General features: G+C 39.5%; 1 protein-coding gene across 7 annotated transcripts in view; it reads left to right on the top strand.

Annotated features, from left to right (window-relative positions):
• Positions 1 to 23,693, top strand: part of Rhot1 (ras homolog family member T1) — a 79,337-nt gene that overhangs the window by 43,626 nt on the left and 12,018 nt on the right. For 3 of the 7 annotated variants that reach the window (XM_029553559.1, XM_029553561.1, XM_008848182.3), the window contains 9 exons: positions 3,915 to 3,999; positions 4,398 to 4,543; positions 8,483 to 8,583; positions 10,955 to 11,085; positions 12,452 to 12,535; positions 14,161 to 14,280; positions 14,736 to 14,938; positions 16,009 to 16,101; positions 17,695 to 17,817. In XM_029553559.1, the coding sequence (XP_029409419.1) occupies positions 3,915 to 3,999; positions 4,398 to 4,543; positions 8,483 to 8,583; positions 10,955 to 11,085; positions 12,452 to 12,535; positions 14,161 to 14,280; positions 14,736 to 14,938; positions 16,009 to 16,101; positions 17,695 to 17,817 (1,086 nt within the window). The remainder of the gene's footprint in view (positions 1 to 3,914; positions 4,000 to 4,397; positions 4,544 to 8,482; positions 8,584 to 10,954; positions 11,086 to 12,451; positions 12,536 to 14,160; positions 14,281 to 14,735; positions 14,939 to 16,008; positions 16,102 to 17,694; positions 17,818 to 23,693) is intronic. The other 4 variants (XM_008848180.3, XM_029553560.1, XM_029553562.1 and 1 more) reach the window with 3 other exon arrangements.

Below are 23,693 nucleotides of genomic sequence, written 5' to 3'. Positions count from 1 at the left end.
AGGTGTGTGCCACCACACAGGGCTACCCAATTTTTTATGTAGGTGCTGGGGATTTAAACTTAGGTCCTTCATGCTTGCATAATAAGTACTCTTACCCACTGAGCTATCTCCCCAGTCCTGATAATTACTTTTTAAAAGGAGCACCTTTTTGGGGCTGGACAGGTGGCTTAGTGATTAAGAACACATATTGCTCTTGCTGTTCCTAACACCCACATATGGTGACTCACAGTTGCCTCCAGAGGATCCAACACCCTCTTCTGGCCTTCTTCGGCACCCATATTCACATGTGTGTATGCGCAAATACACACACACACACACACACACACACACACACACACAATTAAAAGTAAAAATAAATCTTTTGAGACAGAGTCTTACTATCTAGCCCTAACTGGCCTGGAACTCACTGTGTAGAACAGGCTGGCTTCAAAATCACAGAGCTCTGCCTGCCTCTACCTCCCAGGTGCTGGGATTTAAAGGTGTGTGCCACCACATAAAAATAAATCTTAAAAAAGAAGAAGGAAGACTGGAGAGATGGCTCAGTGGTTAAGAATACTGACTGCTCTTACATAGGACCTGGGTTCAATTTCCAGCATCCACATGGTGGCTAACAACCATCCATAACCCCAGTAGCAGGAGATCCAATGCCCTCTTCTGGCTTCCACAGGCATTTCGTGACACAAGTACAAGCAATACACTCACACACATAAAAATAATTTAAAAAATTTTTTTAAAAAGAATAGATTATACTAATTATTTCTTTCAGGTGTGTGTGTGTGTGATTATACTAATTATTTCTTTCAGGTGTGTGTGTGTGTTTGCGACAGGGTCTCCCTATAGCTCCAGCTGATAGCTCCAGCTGACCTGGAACTTGCTGTGTAGACCAGGCTGGCCTCCCAAGTGCTGGGACTAGAAGGCATGCGCCACCACCACCACCACAGTGCCCCCCATACCCCGGGCTCTTTTTCAGTGTCTTTCACTCTGTATTTATTTTTTTGCAGAGTAGATCCATACAGCCAGCACTTGAATCTCACTTCCTTATTGAACTCTGCCTCTGTGTTCCACAATGCTACTAGATTGCTATATACATAAATAAAATATGGCATGACATTCTCTTTCAGACACAAGATAAAGCCTAGGCTTCTCAACACAGCTGAGGTCATTCATGATGAGCTCTGTTCATGTTCCCCTCCTGGCCTCACTTGCCTTCATTCTAAAAGTAAATACCAAGCTATTTATACTCAACCAAATTTACTTTATCTCTTACTCCTGACTTTTGTCCATGTTATTTTCACTCTCTCCCTCCTCTTTCCTTTGACCTAATTAATGCGTCATCCTTTCAGCCTCAATTCAGGTGATACTGTCTCTCAGCAATGTTGACCTTCCCACTCCACAGGCCAGAGATACTCCCTTTCATGGGACTCCCCTAGGCTAACACACTTTAACACTTACTTTGTTCTGTAAGCATCTTTTGTGGTCTACTTCTCACTTGAATGTGAGCCCTTAGAATCAGGAAGCTGTGAATATAAAAAAAGACAAAAAGTAAAATACTCGTGAGGATGCAGAGAAAGGGGGAACTCTTACACACTTTGGTGGTGATGCAAACAATTTTATCCCTTATGGAAAACAGCCTGGAGTTTTCTCAGAAACCTAAAAATAGAGTTACTATTTATCCAGCAATCCCACTACTGATTATATAGCTAATAAAAATGGAATCATACCAGAGAGATAGCTGCTTTCCCTTGTTCACTGCAGCAGCACTAGTCATAATAACCATGGATATAGCTGGGCATGGTGGTGCACACCTTCAGTCCCAGCACTGGGGAGGCAGAAGCAGGTAGATCTCTGTTAGTTCAAGGACAGCCTGGTCTACATAGGGAGTTCTAGGTCAGCTGGGGCTATAGGGAAACCCTGTCTCAAAAAGACCAAAAAAAAATTAAAGTGATCAGAAAGGTCAAACTGGTAAAAATACTTTCTCCATATTATTTTTGACTCATTACTATTTTTTGGCATTAATATTAAGCTCATAACTATGGCCTATAGTTTGTTTATAGAAAGAACAGACCAATTACAGTTTAATCAGCATTATTTGGTGACTGTGTGTATGTGTATTGTGCGTGTGATTTATGTTTCAGGGCATGAATGTGCCAGGGCATACATGCATGGAGGTCAGACAACAACCTTGGGTGTTAATTCTCGCTAAATGCCACATTTGTTTTGTTTTTTACTTTTTTATTACATTTATTTATTGTGTGTGTGATGGGTGGGTGCACATTTGCTGTAAGGCATGTGTGGAGATTAGAGGATACCTTTTTTTATTTATTTAATTTTTATTTTTGGTCTTTTTTTTTTTTTTTAATGTGTATGCGTGTATTGCCTGCATGTAGGTGAGTGCACCTGTGTCATGCAATGCCACGAAGGTCAGAAGAGGGCTTCGGATTCCCCTGGAACTGGAGTTAAGGATGGTTTGTAGCTGCCATGTGGGTGCTGGGAATTGAACCCGGGTCCTCTGCAAGAGCAGTCAGCGCTCATAACCGCTGAGCCATCTCTCCAGCCCCTATTTTTGGTCTTTTAAGACAGGGTCTCCCTGTAGCCCCAGCTGTCCTGGAACTGGCTATGTAGAGCAGGCTGGCCTTGAACTCACAGAGACCCGCTTACTTCTGCCTCCCCCAAGTGCTAGGACTAAAGGCATGCGCCACCACACTCGGCTAGAGAATGTCTTTTAGGAGTTGATTACCTCCTTCCAACATGTGGGACTTGGGAATCAAACTCAGGTCTTCAGGTTTGATGGGCAAGCACCTTTACTTGCTGAGCCATCTCACCAGCCCCACCTTGTTTTTGAAGCAGGACCTCTCTTGTTGGCTACTATGCTGTGCACTCAGGTTAGCTGGCCCATGAGCTTCTGGTAGCTTTTCTTGTATCCACCTCTGAACTGCTCTTAGCAGTGCTGGGATTACAGAGACCTGCCATCTCTTTCAGCTTTTTCCTCTTCTTCTTTTGGCCTTTTTGAGGCAGGGTCTCCCTGTAGCCCCAGCAGACCTAGAACTCCTACATAGACTAGGCTAGCCTGGAACTCACAAAGATCCACCTGCCTTTGCCTCCTCCCAGGTGCTGGAACTGAAGGTATGCGCCACCACACCAGGCTCTTTTTTTTTTTTTTAAGCAAGAATTAGAAGTCAAGTTGTCAGGCTTGCTCAGCAAGTGCTTTTAGCCACTAAACCATATCTGCTTCCCTTTTTTATTTATTTATTTATTTATTTATTTATTTATTTGGGGGGAATCTTTTTTGAGACAGCGTCTCCCTGCAGTCCCAGCTGTCCTGGAACTCTGTATGTAAACCAGGCTGGCCTTGAACTCAGATATCCACCTGCCTCTGCCTCTCCAGTGCTGGAACTAAAGGCATACAGTCACCACACCTGGCATTATTTTGTTTTTTGAAATAGCCTGTTGTCCAGGCTGTCCTCAAGCTCACTAAGTAACTGAGAATGACCTTGAACTCCTGGTCCTCCTGCCTCCACCTTTGGTGGGCTGAGATAATGGGTGTCTGCCATCACCTGCACTTTACTTGGTTCTAGGAATCAAGCCAGTGGCTTTGTGCATGCTAGGCAAGTGGTTTACCAAACAAGCTACATCCCAGCCCATTATCAATATTATTTGTAAAGTTTTTATTTCATCTCGCCCTTATAATTAGGAAAAATAATGTATATGTCACTTTGGCATGAGCATTTGGCATGATTCTGAGGAATGCTGTAACTACCACAGAAACTTCCCCTGGGAAGGTCTAAGTGACTTCAGAGAAAATATTTTTGTACATGCTGTCATTCCATAAAAAGACTTGTTTCAATTTTTTATTCTTTTTTCAAATTAAATTTTAATACTTGATTAGTAATTTATCCTTAATTTTTTATCAACAGGCTAAAAATACCTCCTGATTGCACTACTGAATTAAATCATCATGCATATTTGTTTCTTCAAAGCACCTTTGACAAACATGATTTGGTAAGCATTTACCTGCAGTTTTCCAGTTTTCCAAAATGCAGAGTAAAATATTTTCCTGTGTGTTTTTCTGTGTATGATTTTTTTTTTCTGTGCCCTCAACTGGCTAGTGTTTATGTTATATAGCCAAAAACTTGAGACCCTTTAATCAACAAAAATACTTCCTGCTATTTTATTGTTTTCTCAAGATGAAAAAGTCTAGTTTTCTGGTACTCTTGTAATATGAGGAATTTTCTTATAAAGTGTAAAGTTTCTTATAATTTTAAAATTAGTTTCTAAAAGCATAATTTTTTTTGTTGTTATTTTGGGTTTTTATTTTTTACTGAACTAGGGAGTGTTTATGGTTGAAAATATTTTTCTTAGATATCTAAATATTATGTTATTTTCTTGTACGTCTTCAGGATAGAGACTGTGCTTTATCACCTGATGAACTTAAAGATTTATTTAAAGTTTTCCCTTATATACCTTGGGGGCCAGATGTGAATAACACGGTTTGCACCAATGAAAGAGGCTGGATAACCTACCAGGGATTCCTTTCCCAGTGGACGTGAGTATAGAGCTCATCTCTTTTCTCTAAGGTCACAATTATTGTAAAATCTTGGCAGTGGTATATTTTGTAAACTTCAAACCTAAGAAAGGATGTCTCTAAGATGAGCTATAGAAATTTTGTAAATTTAACAGGAAGGGATTGTTTTCTTTTGGATGATGTATTGAAAAATAATACTTTTTACATCAAAAAGGATCTAAATTTTAGTACTTTTGTTTTCTGGCCTTTAATCCCAGTACTCGGGAGGCAGAGGCAGGTGGATCTCTGTGAGTTCGAGGCCACCCTGGTCTCCATAGCAAATCCAGGCCAGCTGGGGCTACAGGGAGACCCTGTCTCAAAAAGACAAAAAAAAAAGGTCAGAAATGTCATTACTGTTTAATAATCCTTCAAAAATGGGGATATTAGACTTTACATTGTTTTTAGTGATTTTTAATGAATTCTTAATTGAACTTAGTGGATTTGTCTAAAACCTAGTTATAGCTTGACTAACATTGTGTCAAGAGTGTTAATGGAGTCCTCTGTTCTTGCATGATGACATCATTACTTTAGGAGTGGGAGGGGCTTCAAGGGACGCATACCATAGACAACCTTTTTCTTTTTTGCTTTTTTTAAATATTTATTTATTTAATTTTTATTTATTTTTATTTTTTGAGTATGTGTGTATTGCCTGCATGTAGGTTAGTGCACCTGTGTTGTGCAATGCCCACAGAGGTCAGAAGAGGCTGTCGGATCCCCTAGGACTGGAGTTATGGACAGTTGTTAGCTGCCATGTGGGTGCTGGGATTCGAACCCAGGTCTTCTGCAAGAACAACCAGTGTTCTTAACCGCTGAGCCAACTCTCCAGCTCCTTATTATTTTTATTTTATGTGTATGAGTATATTGCCTGCATGTAGGTAAGTGCACCTGTGTCGTGCAATCCCTGCAGAGGCAGATGAGGCCGTCGGATCCCCTGGAACTGGGGTTACACACAGTTGTTAGCTGCCATGTGAGCGCTGGGATTCAAACCCCAGTCTTCTGCAAGAACAGTCAATGTTCTTAACCACTGAGCCATCTCTCCAGCCCTTACAACCTTTTTCAACATTAACATCTTTTTCTTTTTGAGATAGGATTTTATGTATCTTAGATTAGCCTTGAACTCCTGATCCTCCTGCCTTTACCTCCTAAGTACTTAGATTTCAGGCTTGTGCCATCGTGCTAAGGTTATATGCTGCAAGGAAGGGCTGGAACTGAGGACCTGATGAATGCCAGGCAAGCACTTTACTGACCGAGCTACATCCCCAGCCTCTGGATTTTTGTTCTTATTTTTTGTTTCCTTTTAAAAAGTTTCTATAGCTGGACATGGTGGCGCACACCTTTAGCCCCAGCACTCGAGAGGCAGTGGCAGGAGGATCTCTAAGTTCAAGGCCAGCCTGGTCTACATAGTGAGTTCCAGGATAGCTGGGACTACAGGGAGACCCTGTCTCAACCCACCCCCCCCCAAGAAAAAGTTTTTATTTGGGCATGGTGGTGCACACCTTTAATCCCAGCACTTGGGAGACAGAAGCAGGCGGATCTCTGTGAGCTCAAGGCCAGCCTGGTCTACAGAGTGAGTCCCATACCACCTGAGGCTACAGGGAGACCCTGTCTCAAAAAGCCAAAAAATCCACTCAAACATATAAAAATAAACAAATAATATTTTTTTTAAGTTTTTATTTATTGGGCATGGTGGTGCATGCCTTTAATCCCAGTACTCAGGAGGCAGAGGTAGAGGCAGATGTTTGTGTGTTCAAGGCCAGACTGGTCTACATAGTGAATTTCAAGCCATCTGGAGCTACATAGTGATACCCTGTCTCAAAATAAATAAACGAATATTTTAAAAAAATTTTTTTTTAATTTTATGTGTATGAGTGTTTTGCCTGCATGTATGTAGATGTACCATGTATGTGCAAATACCCACAGAGACCAGAAGGGGTGACAGATCCCCTCAATCTGGTAGATGGTTATTAGCCACTATGTAGGTGCTAGGAACTGAACCCAGGTCCTCAGCGAGAGCAACCAGTGGGCTTATCTGCTGAGCCATCTCTCCAGCCCTTGTTTTTGTTTTTAAGGTTTGATTTTGTGTGTATGAGTGTTTTGCCTTTGTGTATGTAGTGCACCACATGCATGCCTGGTGCCTTTAGAGGTCAGAAGGCATCAGATCCCCTGGAACCAGTGTTAAAGATGGGTGTTAGTCGCCATGTGGGTCCTGGGTACCAAACCCAGGTCCTCTGGAAGAGCAGCCAGTGCTCTTCACCACCGAGCCATCTCCAGCCCCATTTTCCCCCTTGATACAGAAAAAAGACTAATTTCAGATGTCTTGCTTTTTTTTTGGGGGGGGGGGGGATAGGGTTTCCCTGTAGCCACAAATGGCCTAGATTCACTATGTAGACCTGGCGGGCCTTGAACTCACAGAAATCCACCTGCCTCTGCCTCCTGAGTACTGGGATTAGAGGCATTTGCCACCTTGCCTGGCGCTTTTTTATTTTTATTTTTTGAGATGGTCTCACTATGTAACCCTGGCTGGCCTAGAACTCCCTATGGAGGCCAGACTGGACTTGGACTCACAGAGATCCACCTACCTTTGTCTCCCGAGTGCTGTGATGTGCTTAAAGGTGTGCACCACCAAGCCTCACTTCTTTGTCAAACCTTTTCAGATCTTAGTAGTTAACATTAGGTTTTCAGCTAGTCCATATGTTAGCTTGGGAAGCAGAAAATATACTTCTTGTAGATTTTACCAGTGTTTATTTATCTGAGTGGCAGCTCGCTTGCACAGGTTTGCTTTCTCTGGCAGATGAGTAAAGGAATTCACCTTTGTATTAGGAATAGCATTGTAGGAAAAGTCATGGCTAGAGGGGATGAGGAGATAGCGCAGTTGGTAAAGTGCTTACAAGGACCTGAATTTAATTTCCAGAACACATGTAAAAAAACATCCAAAAGTGGTATTCAGTTGTAACCACGGCCTCCTCTTGGGAGGACAGAAACATACAAATCCCTGAAGCTCACTGGCCAGTCAGCTGTCTCAGAAAACAAGGCAGACATTGGGTCTACTGAGATGGCTCAGTAGTTAGCGCACTGACTGCTCTCACAGAGAACCCAGGTTAGATTCCCCGTATCCACATGGCAGCTAAGAACCGTCCTTAACTCCAGTTCCAGGGGAATCTAATGCCCTCTTCTGACCTCTGCATGACATGGGTGCACTTACATACATGCAGGCAATGTACTCACTCGTACACATTAAAAAAAAAAGTGTGTTCTGCTCTTATAGAGGACCCAAGTTTGGTTCCCTACACCCACATCAGGCAGCTCATAACTTCCTGTTACTCCAGCTCCACTTTTATCTCATCACTCTGGGCTCTGTGGGCACCAGCACTCACATGCATATACTCCTGCCACACACATACACACATAATTAAAAATAATTTTTTTAAATCTTAAAAGGGGGGCTGGAGAGATGGCTCAGCGGTTAAGAATACCAGCTGTTCTTGCAGAAGACCTGGGTTCGAATCCCAGCACCCACATGGCAGCTAACAACTGTCTGTAACTCCAGTTCCAGGGGATCTGGCAGCCTCTCCTGTCCTCCCAGGGCATTGCACAACATGGGTGCACTTACCTACATGCAGGCAATACACATATACACATAAAAATAATAAAATATAAAAATAAATCTTAAAAGTCTCCAAGGTGGACAGATCCTGAGGAATGACACTGAAATTTGTCCTCTGACTTCCATATGCACACTTACCTGTGCATGCATTGCATATACACATATACACAAAAAGTCATAGTTGGATACACAGGAAATTAAAGAAGCCTGACATACATTAGCTAGGTGTGGTGGATAATGTTTTTCTAATTTGTTGGAAATTTTTTCTATGAATGTTCATTTAGAACTTTTTCACCTTATAAATTTCACATTTTTAGGCTCACAACCTACTTAGATGTCCAGCGGTGCCTAGAGTATTTGGGCTACCTAGGCTATTCCATACTGACTGAACAAGAGTCTCAAGCTTCAGCCATTACAGGTAAACATCTGAATGCTATTTAGTTCATGACTAGGCATATTTTTTTTCCCACCCCCTCGGCGTATTTTCTAACTGAAGTTTGGGGCTGTGCAGTAGCTCAGTTGGTAGAATGATTATCTGATAAACATGAAGCTCTGGGTTCTAGCCCCAGCATCAGATATACTCAGCAAAGCAGTGCATGCCTCTAATAACATTGGGGAGATAGAGGCAAGAGAATCAGAGGTTCAAGATCATTCTCAAATATAATATGTACATAAGCCTGGGCTATATGAGACCCTGTCTCAAAAAACAAACAAGAAAAACAAAGCCATTGTTCTCTTGAACTCAAAGTAGCTATGATTACTTACACAAAACCTGAGCTCACGTGATTGGGCCCATCACCTTCAGGGGCTTTCAAGGCCCCACACCTTGCTGGGGCTCTATAGGCAGTTAATCATTGCTGGGGGTAGTAGAGACATTTTCTTTAGTGTTGTAGCCTGTAAATAACCCTCATTCATGTTCCTGTAAGCAGCATTCATTGGATCAATCATGCTCCTGTAAGCAAAACTCATTGGGTCAATAAAAAAATACATGGAAGTAGGAGGATGAGTTGGGAAGAGGAATAAGATCAGCAGGAGTGGGAGAAGAACAAGAGAGGGTTATGTATGTTCATGAATATAGTCAAAATCTATACATACATGAAAATATCATGAGACCCACTGCTGTATGTAACTATTATATTTAAAATGGGATTCAGGCCAGGCATGGTGGTGCATGCCTGTAGTCCCAGCACTCAGGAGGCAGAGGCGGCAGGCGGATCTCTGTGAGTTCAAGGCCAGCCTTGTCTACATAGTGAGTTCAGGTCAGCTGGGGCTACAGGTAGACCCTGTTCAAAAAGACAAAGAAAAAAAAAACGGGATTCAGAAATGTGTACAAAGTTACCACATCAGGTGACAACAAAACAAACAAAAACCTCATTCCAAATGTTATAGAGTAAAAATAAACTCATGTCATTCTGCCTATCCTGTTAGTTTTCTTCAGGATTTGGGGGTTTTTTTGTTTTTGTTTTTTGGGGGGTTTTGGTTTTGGTTTTGGTTTTTTTCTGAGTACAGATACTTGATTTTATTGTTTATCAGAAAGGAGGGGGCTGGAGAGATGGCTCAGCGGTTAAGAGCACTGGCTGCTGCTCTTGCAAAGGACCCAGGTTCAATTCCCAGCACCCACATGTTGTCTAACAACCATCCATAACTGCAGTTCCTGGGGATCCAACGCCCTCTTCTGACCTCCATGTGCATTGCATGACATGAGTGCACTTAACATATATGCAAGCAATACACTCATGCACATAAAATAAAAATAATATTTTTTTAAAGAAAACCCAAATATAGCACTTTAGCTTCTGCTCTAAGCAGTACTCTAGTGATGAGTTGGAGGCAGGCCTGGATTACAGCCTGAGACTCTCCTTCAAACTCCCCCATCCCCCAAGTAAGAAAGAAAAACAAGGGATATCCTATTGTGCTGAAGATGCAGTGTTGTTCTCTGGCCTGCCTCTTTTAAAGAGTCAAATTTGAAAGGCCAGTTCATACTGGAGTACACGTTCCTTTCCAGGTTGAAGAATGCCTCAGTGGATAAAATGCTTGCTGTACAAACATGAGGACCAGAGTTCAGGTTCCCAATACCCATATACAAAAGCTAGGTGGGCATGGCAGCCCACTTGTAATCTTAGTGCTCCAGAGGCAGATACAGGAGATCCCCAGTTAGCTAGATTAGCCTGATTAACAAGCTCTGAGTTCAGGAACTGACCCTGCCTTGATACAAAACGTGGAGAGCAAGCAAGGAAGATACCCAACATTAACTCTGGCCTCCATACATATGCATACACACCACACACACAAACACATGCAGAGGAAAAGAGTATCACTTTTCAACATATAGCTTATTATAATAGTAATTTAACACAGAAAATAATAAGTAGGATGTAAGGCTAATTACACAACTATTTTTAGGATATTTTCATAATGAAAATATACTATTTTTTGATGAAAATATCATTTGATTACTGAAAATTGACACTTTATAGCCAACTTTCAAAAACACATCTTTCAGCCAGGCATAGTGGTGCATGCCATTAGTCCCAGCACTTGGGAGGCACAGGCAGACAGATCTCTGTGAGATCAAGACCAGCCTGGTCTACATAGTGATTTCCAGGGATATCTTCCTGCATTATATTTATCATTTTATTTCACATGCAGTTTAACTATTGTATAGTATATTTATAAGTCAAACACTTCCTAAGAGTAAAAAACAGCCATATCTAATTATATAGCTTGTGGAATGGGGACTCAGTGAGTCCTAATGGTTTGTATTTAGTGGTGTTTGTTTTTCTTCTCAGTAACAAGAGATAAAAAGATTGACCTGCAGAAAAAACAGACCCAAAGAAATGTGTTCAGATGTAATGTAATTGGAATGAAAGGCTGTGGGAAAAGTGGAGTTCTTCAGGCTCTCCTTGGAAGAAACTTAATGGTGAGGATTGTCGGAATATAGTGTTATCTAACAAAATTTTCTAATAATGAGTTTACAAAAACTTGTAGAGGCATTAACCTTTTTAGATGATTATTAAAATTGACTGGCATACATATGTGTGTACATTAGTACAATTCAATCTGAAGTGTAACAATAGGTATATCTCCAGCATTTGGGAAGCAAGATATAGGAAGACTGGGGGCTGAGGCTAGTCTGGGCTGCTAGCAGGTTCCAGGCCAGCTTGAGCTACATAGTAAGATCCTGTCTTAGCAAACAAATAAAGTAACAATCCTATTGAATTATCTATCATCTTCATTGGCGTTAGCTATCCTTTTAGCTTGCATATTTCTTTTTTTCTTTCTTTTATTTCCCTGTACCCCCAGCCTGCCTAGAACTCAATATATAGACTAGGCTGGCCTCAAACTCACAGAGATCCACCTGCTTCTGCCTCCCAAGTGCTGGCACTAAAGGCGTGAACCACCACGCCCAGCTCAATATTTATTTTAATCAGTGTTTAGGTAGGTATTAAATGGCTACATATAAGAAAGCATCTAACACAGTCTATGGTGTAAAATAAATGTATCAAGTGGGTACTAAAGCTGGTTCTGGTTTTCCCTTGACTAAGAAGATATGTATTTACCAGTCATTCTCATGTCAAACCAAATTACAGTATGCGAATTCCCAGCAGGGGATTCTAGAATGCACCTTCTCTAATACAGTTTGCTTCTGCTCCAGCTACCACTTTTACTTTATGCATAAATGGTCTTCTTGTCTAAGATGCTCAGAACTGAGAAACGTAAAATCTGTATCCCTTTTAAAACTGATAAACAGTAGAGAGAAGAAAGGCCTTGTTTATAACTCACCCATGTATGAACCCAAAGTTATGTTGATGAAAAGTAGTTACTGTAGGGACTGGAGAGATGGCTTAATGATTAAGAGCACTGGCTGTTCTTGCAGAGGGCCTGAGTTTGGACCCAGTACCCACATGGCACCTAACAACCGTCCTTAACTCTAGTTCTGAAACCATCTTCTGGCCTCTAAAGGCATTGCATGACACACAGGTGCACTTATATGGGCAAAACACTCATACACATAAAATAAAAAATATAGATAAATGAAATCTTTTTTTAAAAAGTAGTTACTAGCCAGACATGGTGGCATACACTTTTAATTCCAGTACTCAGGAGGCAAAGGCAGGCAGATCTCTGTGAAATTGAGGCTGACCTGGTCTACATAGTGAATTCCAGGCTACCTGGGGCCACAAGGAGACCGTGTCTCAGAAAAGAAAAGAGAAAAAAGAAAAGAAAGAGAAGCTGGTTACTGTAGTATTTTGTTATAAATACTAAGATTTTTTATTTATTTTCAGAGGCAGAAGAAAATTCGTGATGATCATAAATCCTATTATGCGATTAACACTGTCTATGTATATGGACAAGAGAAATACTTGTTGGTAAGGACTGAAACAAAATAGCTTTACTTTAATGGCAGAGTGTTGAACTCATGTGTGATATTTTTCTCCCAGTTTTTTCATTTGGAAGGTTAATTCTATTGATTCTATGTGATGATTACATAGGTATACGAACAAGTAAAAATCTGGGTTTGTTTTTTTTTTTTTGCACACTCAATTGTTTGTTAAATAGCCCATAATGAGAAACTCAGAAGAAAACCTTCCCCTTTTATTCTTCCATTTTGATTTTTTAAAAAATCTACTCTTCAGCTGGGGCTACAGGGAGACCCTGTCTCAAAAAGACAAAAAAAAAAAAAATCTACTCTTGAGGGGCTGGACAGATGGCTCAGCAGTTAAGAATGCATATTACTCTTGCATGGGACCTGAGTTCTGTTCCCAGCACCCATATCAGGCAGCTCACAACCACCTATAACTCCAGCTTCAGGAGATCCAGTGCCCTCTTCTGGCCTCCATGGGTACCCTCATGCACATGTACAAGCACACACACATTCAGATAAATAAAAATAAATCTTAAAAAGAAAAATCTAGCCAGGTGTGGTAGCACACGCTTTTAATCCCAGCACTCAGGAGGCAGAGGCAGGCAGATCCTCTGTGTGTTCAAGACCATCCTGGTCTGCAGAGTGAGTTCCAGGCACCTGGAGCTACAGGGAGATGCTGTCTCAAAAAGACCAAAAAAAAAGAATACTGTTATGAAATAAGATTTAATATGAAATGAGTGCTGTAGTTTATAATTTGAATCAAGTCTCTGTTTAGCAGGGAGAAGTATAGGAATATAAAAGTATGTGAAAGCAGGAAAAGAGGGCACAGTGGCACATGACTTAATCCCAGCACTTAGGAGGCAGATGCAGGCCAGCCTGGTACGTAGCGAGTTCTAGGGTAACCAGGGTACATAGGGAGACCTTGTCTTAAAACAAAACAAAAACAAAAGAGAAAACACCAGTGAAATATAGTAGAAAGGGGTCATGTGCTTTCCTTGGGTCTTGTCTTTCAATTTTAGCCTTGGTTCACAATTGATTAATTATATGACCTTAAGCAAGAGGCTTATTCTTGGTAATCCAAATTTCTTACCATACTAGGTCCTTGATATAAAGCTTCTAATTACTAAGTATTAGAAAACTTCATTCTAAGTTTTATAGAAATAGTTTATTTTTCCAGATAACCACATTGAAAGAATGTTACCCATATTTGTGAATATTATATTTTACATTTTCTGATAAAGGTTTGTCAGTTTCTAATTAAACCTTTTTGTCCCGTGTAGCTTTTTTCTTTGTTTTAGTATTTTTGAGATGGGGTCTCCCTGTAGCCCCAGCTGGCCAGGAACCTGCTGTGTAGACCAGGCTGGCCTTGAACTCACAGAGATCTGCCTGCCTCTGCCTCTGGAGTGCTGGGACTAAAGGCATGTGCCGCCATACTTGGCCTTGTGCACGTAGTTTTAAATATTAGTACTCAGTAAATATTGCTGACTATTAATATTCTTATGTTAGGCTTTGTAATTCATATTTTTCATGTCTTTGATTATGCATGGTTTAATGTTTTCTTTGGAATATATTGCATCACTTTGTACATCGATATACATGGGTTTCTCATTATCTTTTTCTTTTTACAAGTTGCACGATATCTCAGAGTCGGAATTCCTAACTGAAGCTGAGATCATTTGTGATGTTGTATGCCTGGTATATGATGTCACTAACCCTAAATCCTTTGAATACTGTGCCAGGATTTTTAAGGTTTGTTGTTCTTATGGATCATGACTAAATGTTTTAAAGGAATTGCATTGTGGTGTTTCCTAGTTAGAAAAGTACAGCAAAATAGTTTGTGGAGCTTTTAAAAAATAAACACATTTGTACTCTATTGCTAAAGATTCTCATTTCCTTCTGTGCTAATAGTGTCCCAGACATAGCATTAAAATATTCTCCTACATGTGCCGGGCATGGTCGTGCATGCCTTTAATCCCAGCACTTGGGAGGCAGAGGCAGGCAGATCTCTGTGAGTTCGAGGCTAACCTGGTCTACATAGCGAGTTCCAGGTCAGCTGGGGCTACAGGGAGACCCTGTCTCAAAAAGACCAAAAAAAATAAAATTATTGTTGCTTGGCCTGTCCTAGGAAATTATTAGTTTACACTTAGTTAAATAGTAATTTTTGAACTTGGCATCAAAATTTGACTTCACTTTTTATTCCATAGCAACATTTTATGGACAGCAGAATACCCTGCTTAATCATAGCTGCAAAGTCAGACCTACATGAAGTTAAACAAGAGTATAGTATCTCACCTACTGATTTCTGCAGGAAACACAAAATGCCTCCACCTCAAGCCTTCACTTGCAACACTGCTGATGCGCCCAGTAAGGATATCTTTGTTAAATTGACAACAATGGCCATGTACCCGTAAGTACTTGCTCTGTCTTCACTTTCATGTTGTATGGTTCATAATAACATTGCATGTCATTAGCCATGAAGGTGGGGGTGGGGTGGGGATTTTTGTCACATAAAAATTGTTCAGCAACAGAAAGAGACTTTGTAATGAGAAGGTATGAATTTGAGCAACTTCAAGTTTGGTTTGGATGTCATAAAACTGTGCTTCTGGCCGTCTGTATATTTTTGGGCACTCCACAGCTCTTTTAAGCATGATAGTACAATATGCACAGCTACCATCCAGCATTAAACCATAGTCTTACTATGATAAAATGGAGTTGACATAATGTTGCTTTATGCTTGTAAGGCATTTCCATATGAACACAAAATTCATTTTTTATATTTTTCTGTTGATTAATTGACTTTGAGTATGTGAAGAATTAAAAAATCTTTTGTGAATTTGCATTGAACATGTTTTATGTTTGTGTTCAGATTTTGATGTCTTTTTAAAGTGCTGTAAAAAGTTGTCATTGGAATGTCCACTATTAATATTTTGCATTGTTACAGTCACAAATTTCATGTACATTTATTATATCTATACATACATATGTAAAAGCATGTAACAATGGCTGTCTTTGTAGTTTACTAACTCTTTAAAATTGCATGATCCTCATCTCATTTCTCAAGTAGAGCATTTGTGTACTTTCTGTTTTGTAACAAAACAGCTTCTCAGGCAGTGCGTTTCTCAGGACTATATAGCTTATTCCTGTTTGTTCCTGTGTTAGTCTCTAAATCGTTTCTTGAATGAAAACTACAATATATCAATTGTATTGAGTATAAATAATACACTTCTCAAATATAACAGTATGAATGAAACACTGCCATAAACCAAGACTCATGCTTTCCAAAAAAGTGTTAACCTACTTAGATTTTTAAAGTTATAGTTTACTGGTATTCTATTAACTAATACTTTAAAAAAATGCAGCAAGTATTTGAATTTCTATTTGTTTTGGAAATCAAGTCATTCCTAGTAATATTAGATAAGCAAAAACTTAACTTATATTTTACCTTTGCTTTAAAACTCTCATGTATGTTATCTACAGAGATCATTACAGAGGCAGACTCTCCCGAGACATGGGCAACACTGGTAGAATAGAGAATTTGAGAAAAATCTGGGTCTTTCTAAAAACTGCTTTGTAAGTTACTTTTTCTTTATGACTTCAGTGGAATTTTGTTGACATTTTCTTATAGGATGGCCAAATTTCCTTTCTTGCTATTAATTTTAGTAATATTTAGAAACGCACTGCTTGGTCAGACTTACACTGAACTGTGTATTATAGTGCCGTCTTTACAATGTAAAATACTTTATTTATCTTGTAAGTAATTGCAACTGTTATTAGAGCTGCATCTCTAAACATTTTATTTTAATTCTTGTGTGTGTATATATGATAAATGTACATATATGGACACTTACTTATGTATTAATAGCAAACTACTTCTCATGAAGTATCTCCCTGTTGCTAAGCATACTTGCCTCTCTCCTTTTTGATGGGTGGAGCCTTGTGTATTGAAGAGTCAGGTTCAGTTTATGGCATAATGAGGGATTCCAGTATGACAGCTGACAGTGTCTTAGTAGCAGTGATACAGTCCTCATCACAAGTCAGGTTTCAAAAAGAAATGTCTTGAGCATTAATTCTCAAAATTAATTCTTATTTTCCTTCATGTTGGGAATTAGGCATTATTGGGATGCTGCTAATCTCCACAACCATGCCACCGTGTGCTGTGGTCTCATCAGATCTCACAAGCTAAGCCAAAGCAGATTGGGCCAGTCCTTTGACTAAGAAGCCTCTAAAAATGATGAGGTGTTACAGGAAGTGATGCTATTGATTCAACATTTGGCGCTTTTCTGAGTGGGTTTTGCGCCAGTCAGTACCTCTTTATAGGTGGTGTGATGGCTTTGTTTGTCTGACCACTGACCAGTCATTGGCAGCCCCCAACATTGCAGTCAGGGCTTAGGTGAAATGGGTTGTCCTGTATGCCTGCACTAACCAGTGCAGCTCCACTCAACCAGAAAGGAGTCAGAAAGTCTCCTTAAATTTCATTCTTGATTTTAATTGGATCCATTGTTGAGTTTTACATCCTTACCCGGAGTTTCATGCTATCATACTTAGCTGCTATGTTTTGGTAGCTGATAAAATTAACTCTCTATTTTCTAGTAGAAATTTATGAAGCACTTTGACTTCCACTGGGAGCCAGGGTGCTTGATGAATTAAAGACGATGTTGTTCATATCTTCTCAGGGTTGAATATACTCGTCTGTTGACTCTTGTGTCTGTCACTCTTCTCCTTCCTGGTTTTCAGGCATGTGTGTATGTTGAGGGAGGAGGAGGAGGAGGAGGGAATAGTGATTCAAATGCTAGCAAACCTTGTCCTTTGGTTGGTGCTATGGCTTACTCAAGTTTTGTTTTTATTAATTTAGATGAGGGTGTCATCTATTGCTGTGCATATTTATTCCACTAAAACTCATCTGATAATGATTCCATCCCCCCTCCAAAAAAGTTTTTTAGCTAATATTCCTAGATTTTCTATAGGGAGGAAGGAAAAACTATGCTGCTTATTATATTTTCAGTAAATGTGGAATTCTGCACAACTTTAGCATGCCCCACACTGTCCTTTTCCTTTCTACAAAGAGTGTTGCTTATGCCTAAAATTTTTTTAAGTTGGCACACCCTGACTTGTGCCATATTTATAAGTAAGAACTCAACCCTGTCCTTCTGTGTGTTTTCACAGCCATGCCCGGTTACGCTGTATGTGCACCTGCAACAGGTGTACATTTTGCATCTGTCAGAACTTCCTCAACTCAGACTTGCTGCAATCTGTAAAGAACAAAATCTTCACTGCAGTTCTTAACAGGTTCTTAACTTTATTTACTGGGTACCAGGCATTCTGTTAAAATACAAAAGAAAAAGTGGATAAACTATTTATTATACAGCTACTCGTTACAAAGGCAATAAGCCAACTGATGCCCCACTAACTTCCACTATATTCTCACTGTAATGACAATGTTTAGTTTTGGAAGCATCCTTAATAATGTTTTTAAATTAGTAGGTATATTTGAGGATTATAAAACAAGATTTTGAATTTTTTTCATTAGGAATGTTAACTTTCACATTAGGAGATAATATGTATAGGAATAATAAAATCTTCTGGGTATGAGTTGAAGAAATAAATGAGACATAGTAAGGAAAGGTATGTTGATCCCAAGTGAAGGACATGTATGATACTGTACTTAGCTTACATTCATATAATGTATCTTATTGAAACCATACTAATGTGAACCATTTGGATTTGATTGTTTTAGGGTTTTTTGTTTGTTTGTGTTTTGAGACAGGATCTCACTATGTACTCCTAAGCTGGTCTAGAACTCTCTCATAGACCAGACTGGCCTTGAACACACAGAGATCTGCCTGCCTCTGCCTCCCAAGTACTGGGATTAAAGGGATATACCACCATGCCTGGCTCATAGTTTGAATTTGTTTGTTTGTTTGTTTTTGAGACAGGGTCTCCCTGTAGCTCCAGCTCACCTGGAATCAAATGGTCATGATATGTGGCTACCAGCAGTATAGTGGTTGTGTCTATGAAATGCTGAAGCTTCTTTGAGGGGACAGGGTTGAGAAAGGATCTTACTATTAGTAGTATTAGCCGGCCCCGAACTCATTACATATAGACCAAGCTGACCTTGAACTCACAGAGATCAACCTATCTCTGCCTCTGCTGGAATTAAAGGAGTGTACCATCATGTCCAGTGCTAATGGCTTTCTTTGGAGAGATTTTTTTGCCTTTTATTTTATTTTTTTTTTATTTTTTTATTTTTTATTTTTTTGTCTTTTTGAAGCAGGGTCTCCCTGTAGCCCCAGCTGTCCTAGAACTCACTTTGTAGACCAGGCTGGCCTTGAACTCACAGAGATCTGCCTGCCTCTGCCTCCCAAGTGCTGGGACTACAGGCATGCACCACCATGCCCGGCTAACATGACTTTTTAACAGCCCATCACACTGTTGACATATATTATCTTGGTGTTAATTAAAATCAGATCTTTTATTCATATGGGATACTATTAAGATGAATGTCCCTCTCTTATTGTGTATTTAATATTATAGTTCACATTTTAAATGCAAATTCAGATACATTTCTCTCTATTAAATGCCATATTCTTTTTAACCCATTCGTTCTAGCTCAGTCATTTCAAACGTTATTTTTATCAATTGTCTCATTATATCTCTCCAATTATGTTACTGGCAAATTATATAGATGTGTCTTAGTTTTCAAGTTACTGATAAAAGATAATATTGACTACCCAGAGATTAGAGAAAGAGAAGTAAAGCCAGCAAGGCCTGTAGTACTCCACTAGAGAACTCTGCCAGCCATAGGTTCAGAATCAATGAAAGATATTTCAATTAGTTAAAAATAGATCATTGAGCTTTGTGCAGTGGCGGTATCATAACCAATGAGGTTTATCTGAGGCACAATTATTACTAATTGAGAAATGCATCATTCAGCCAGGTGTCATGCACAACTTAAAATCCCAGCACTTAGGAGGCTGAGATGGAAGGATCAGGAGTTCAAGTCCAACCTAGCCTGCTTAGCAAGTTGGAGACCATTCTGTGCTATAGAAGATCCTACCTTTAAATAATAATAATTAATAAATTAATAATTTTAAATGTATATATCATTGAACTACATGTAGTGGTACACACTTGTAATCCCAGTACTCAGGAAGTTGAAGCAGAAGGATATCTGGAGTTCAAGGCCAGCATGGGTTACATAGTAAGTTTGAGGCCTGCCTGGTGAGAACCTGTCTCCAAAAAATAAAGATAAAAAACAAAGTAAATTTGCATATTATTATCCCATCTACATTGTATCTTCTTACCTGAAATTTCAGGAACAACTCTGAAATTAATATATAATCTTTATCACATTCCTCTGACTGGCCAATGGATAGTTTTATCTAAATAGAAAGTGATATATCTATTTGATTTCTTATTCTTGGTGAACCCACATTGGCTCCTAGTATTTACTGATTACAAACCACCTATTTTATTGTGTATTCCAGAAGCTCTTAATTGCCTTTGATAGCAGATTCATTTTCTGTGTCATTGGTGAGTTTTTCCACTAGGTAAATTTAATGTGCTTCCAGGATGAAATAGGTTAGAAATGCCTTAAATTGATATGCTTGCTCATAGTAAATTACTCTACACAGTGATCCTCAAAAAGAAGCCAGTGCTTTCTGTCATATCTATTATAAATGGGAAGTGATTTAATAATAGTGTCAACACACACCACTGACATCTGGGGAGGTAAATGGGAGGTGAGCAGGGGGGCAAGTGACTTTCCAGGGACTCCTCTCTTGTCTCACTTTGTCATTTGTTGGGAAGAAGGACTGAATTCTAGTTCTATCCTGAAGTTTCTTCTAGTTGAGAGAAGGATATAGGTAAGCAGCATTAGGTGGGTGGAGGCCAAAATCTCACACACAAAAAAATCGAGATTTTGAAAAGCAGGCATCATGGCTCATGCCTATAATCCCAGCACTAGGAAGGCCTGAGGCAGTAGAATCACTATGGGTTTGAAGCCAGCCTGAGTTACAGAATGAGTTCTAGGTCAGCCTGGTGTATAGAGTGAGACCCTGTCTTTAAAAAAAAAAAAAAAAAAAAATACAACCCAACTCTGTGAAATTTCCTGATATTTAACAACTATCCATTTAAAAAACTTTATAAGTGGGGCTGGAGAGATGGCTCAGCAGTTCAGATCACTGATTGCTTTTATAGAGGGCCTGAATTCTGTTTCTAGTACCCACAGGTCAGCTAAACTTAAGCCATGCCTAACTCCAGTAACAGAGCATCCAATGCCCTCTTCTGGCCTCAGTGAGTATTGCACACAAGGGTGCACTTACATACATGTAGCCAAACCACTTGTACACATAAAAAGCAAAAAATCAATTTTGAAAAAAGGATAAAAACTATATTACAAGCTACTGGTTTCCAACTTTAGTTTTGTTTTTGTTTTTTGTTGTGGGTTTTTTTTGTTTTTTTTGTTTTTTTTTTTTGTCTTTTTGAGATAGGATCTCCCTATCCTGTTGCTGGCCTTGGCCTTGGACTCACAGAGATCTGCCTGCATCTGCCTCCTGAGTGCTGGGATTACCATGCCCAGCACAACCTTAGTTTTAAGATGGAGTTGCTTGAAAATGGAGGCAAATGGAGTATGGTGCAGTAGATCAATCCCAGCACTTAGGATGCTGAGGCTGGAGGAGTGTCACAAGTTCAAGGCCTTATCACAAACAAGGCAGAAAAAAGGGACACCTAAAGAATTTAAATGTCTGTTTCCCTTCACCCCACATTTTATTCTTCACCCAAGAAAAGGTGTTTGTGCCAGGTGTGGTGGCACACGCCTTTAATCCCAGCACTTGGGAGGCAGAGGCAGGTGGAGTTCTGTGAGCTCCAGGCCAGCTGGGGCTACAGGAGGACCCTGTCTCAAAAATGACCAAAAAAAAAGTGTTTGATGGGATAGAAATGAAACAACTTTCTCTATGTTTTCTCATGTTTTGACAGCCTTTTTTGGTTGGTCACTATGGGTTTGCCATTCTAAATATATCTTAATGTATCATAAACACAAAAAAAGGTTAATTCATTAAAAGTCATTGCAGGACCTTTCACTGAACTTCATTCCCTAAGGAGGGCTCCTACTTACTACTGAGTCATCTTTTTTTTTTTTTTTTTTGGTATTTTTGAGATGGTCTCCCTGTAAGCCCCAGCTGGCCTGAAACTCGCTATGTAGACCAGGCTAGCCTCCAACTCATAGAGACCTGCCTGCCTCCAGAGTGCTGGGATTAAAGGCGTGCACCACCACACCCAGCTACTACTACTGAGTCTTAAACCTTTATTTTTAGAAATCGGAACTACCAGGGCTCAGTGGTATAACTCAGTAGTAGTGTTGACCTGAAGAGCTGGCTTCTTCCCCAGCATTGAAAAATTATGAATTATTATTTGGTTGATACTTAGTGTTTGATTTAAAACTATAAAAAATTCTAAGTTTTGTCACTTTTATTTAAACAAAAAAATTTCATTAGATGTATATAAGTAATTAGCAAATAATTCTAGTACATACTGCTTTGTTTTAGTTTTTCATAAAAATTTTGTTTATTGAATTAGAAATTACTACCTGCTATGGCACATGTTTGAGAATACATTTCCCACTGTCTCACTCATCCTCCCCCCCACCACACAAACACACCTTGATTTATTCATCCAGAATACTTTTAAGTACCTGCTTTGGAGCCTGCTGTGAGGTGAGGCAAAATTTGAAGGTAAAGATATGGTATCTTAAAAGACTTGAGGGCTGGAGAGATGGTTCAGTGGTTAAGAGCACTGAATGCTCTTGCAGAGGACCCGGGTTCAAGCCCCAGCACCCACATGGCAGCTACAAACTGTCCTTAACTCCAGTTCCAGGGGAATCCAAAGCCCTCTTCTGACCTCTGCAGCATTGCATGACACACGGGTACACTCACATACATGCAGGCCATATACTCATACACATAAAAATAATAAAATATTTTTTAAAAAAGATTTGGTATCTGCCTTTAAGTATCTTTCTAAATAATATGCTGTGAATTTTTTCTTTTAAACTTTGGTTATGTTTTCAGTAACTTCAGCCTATCCTAGAGAAGAAAGTGTTGCAACTGATCATTAATTTAGGTAGTATTTTTATTTTATGTATGTGAGTGTATTGCCTGCATGTGTGTAAGTGTACCGGTGTCATGCACTACTCTTAGAGGACAGAAGTGGGTGTTGAATCCTCTGGAATTGGAGTTATGGATGTTGTTAGCCTCCATGTGGGTGCTGGAATTCGAACCTGAGTCTTCTGTAAGAACAGCCAGTCCTCTTAATCACTGAACCATCTTTCCAGCCTCCCATTTTTTACTTTTTGAGAGGAAAAAAAAAAGTCTTTTTTGGGGGGGTCTTTCTAAAGAGGGTCTCCCTATAGCCCCAGCTGACCTGGAACTTGCTGTGTAGAGCAGGCTGGCCTAGAACTCACAGAGATCCTACCTGCCTCTGCCTCCCAAGTGCTGGGTTTAAAGGCATGCACCACCATGCCCAGCAACATTGTATATTTTAAGTAGAAAATATGGATAAAATTTTTCTTTCCAATTTAATTGGATGTATTTTTATTTAAACATGTAAGTGTAGTGTTAAATTATGCACCCATCCATCTTCTGTGCAACTTTGTTTTCTGATCTCTTTTTATATCTATATAGATTTATGCTTTTCTTTATATCAACTATGAATAACTAGATTTATTTGAATTTCTATATATTTGGAGGTTGTGGTCAAATGACTTTAGTTTTTGGAAATGGTTTCATTTCCAATGCAGTAAATCATGCTACACTTTTCAAGTTTAATTTTCAAATATTTTACCTGGGAATGGTGATGTACCTCTTTAATCCCAACACTTGAGAGGCAGAGTCAGGTGGATCTTTTTGAGTTACAGCTCTACATAGTAAGTTCCAGAGTTCCAGTCTAGCCCACAGAACCTGTCAAAAAAAAGAGGGTGTGTGTGGACTGATTATACAGGAATGAATTTGAGTATTGATTTGAATTACCCAGAGTTTTTATTTATCAACTGTTCATTATTGTTATTCCTGCTTTGCCTGAGAACATCACTGCATTAAAATAGACTGCTGTGAAGTTAATCTGTCCATTAGGTATTCATTTGTAGTTAGCCACCTGTGCTTAGTCAC

This window comes from Nannospalax galili, unplaced genomic scaffold (assembly GCF_000622305.1).
Source record: "Nannospalax galili isolate Female #2095 unplaced genomic scaffold, S.galili_v1.0 scaffold363, whole genome shotgun sequence".
NCBI classification, from domain to species: Eukaryota; Metazoa; Chordata; class Mammalia; order Rodentia; family Spalacidae; genus Nannospalax; species Nannospalax galili.
This window is presented reverse-complemented; position numbering and strand designations above follow the sequence as displayed.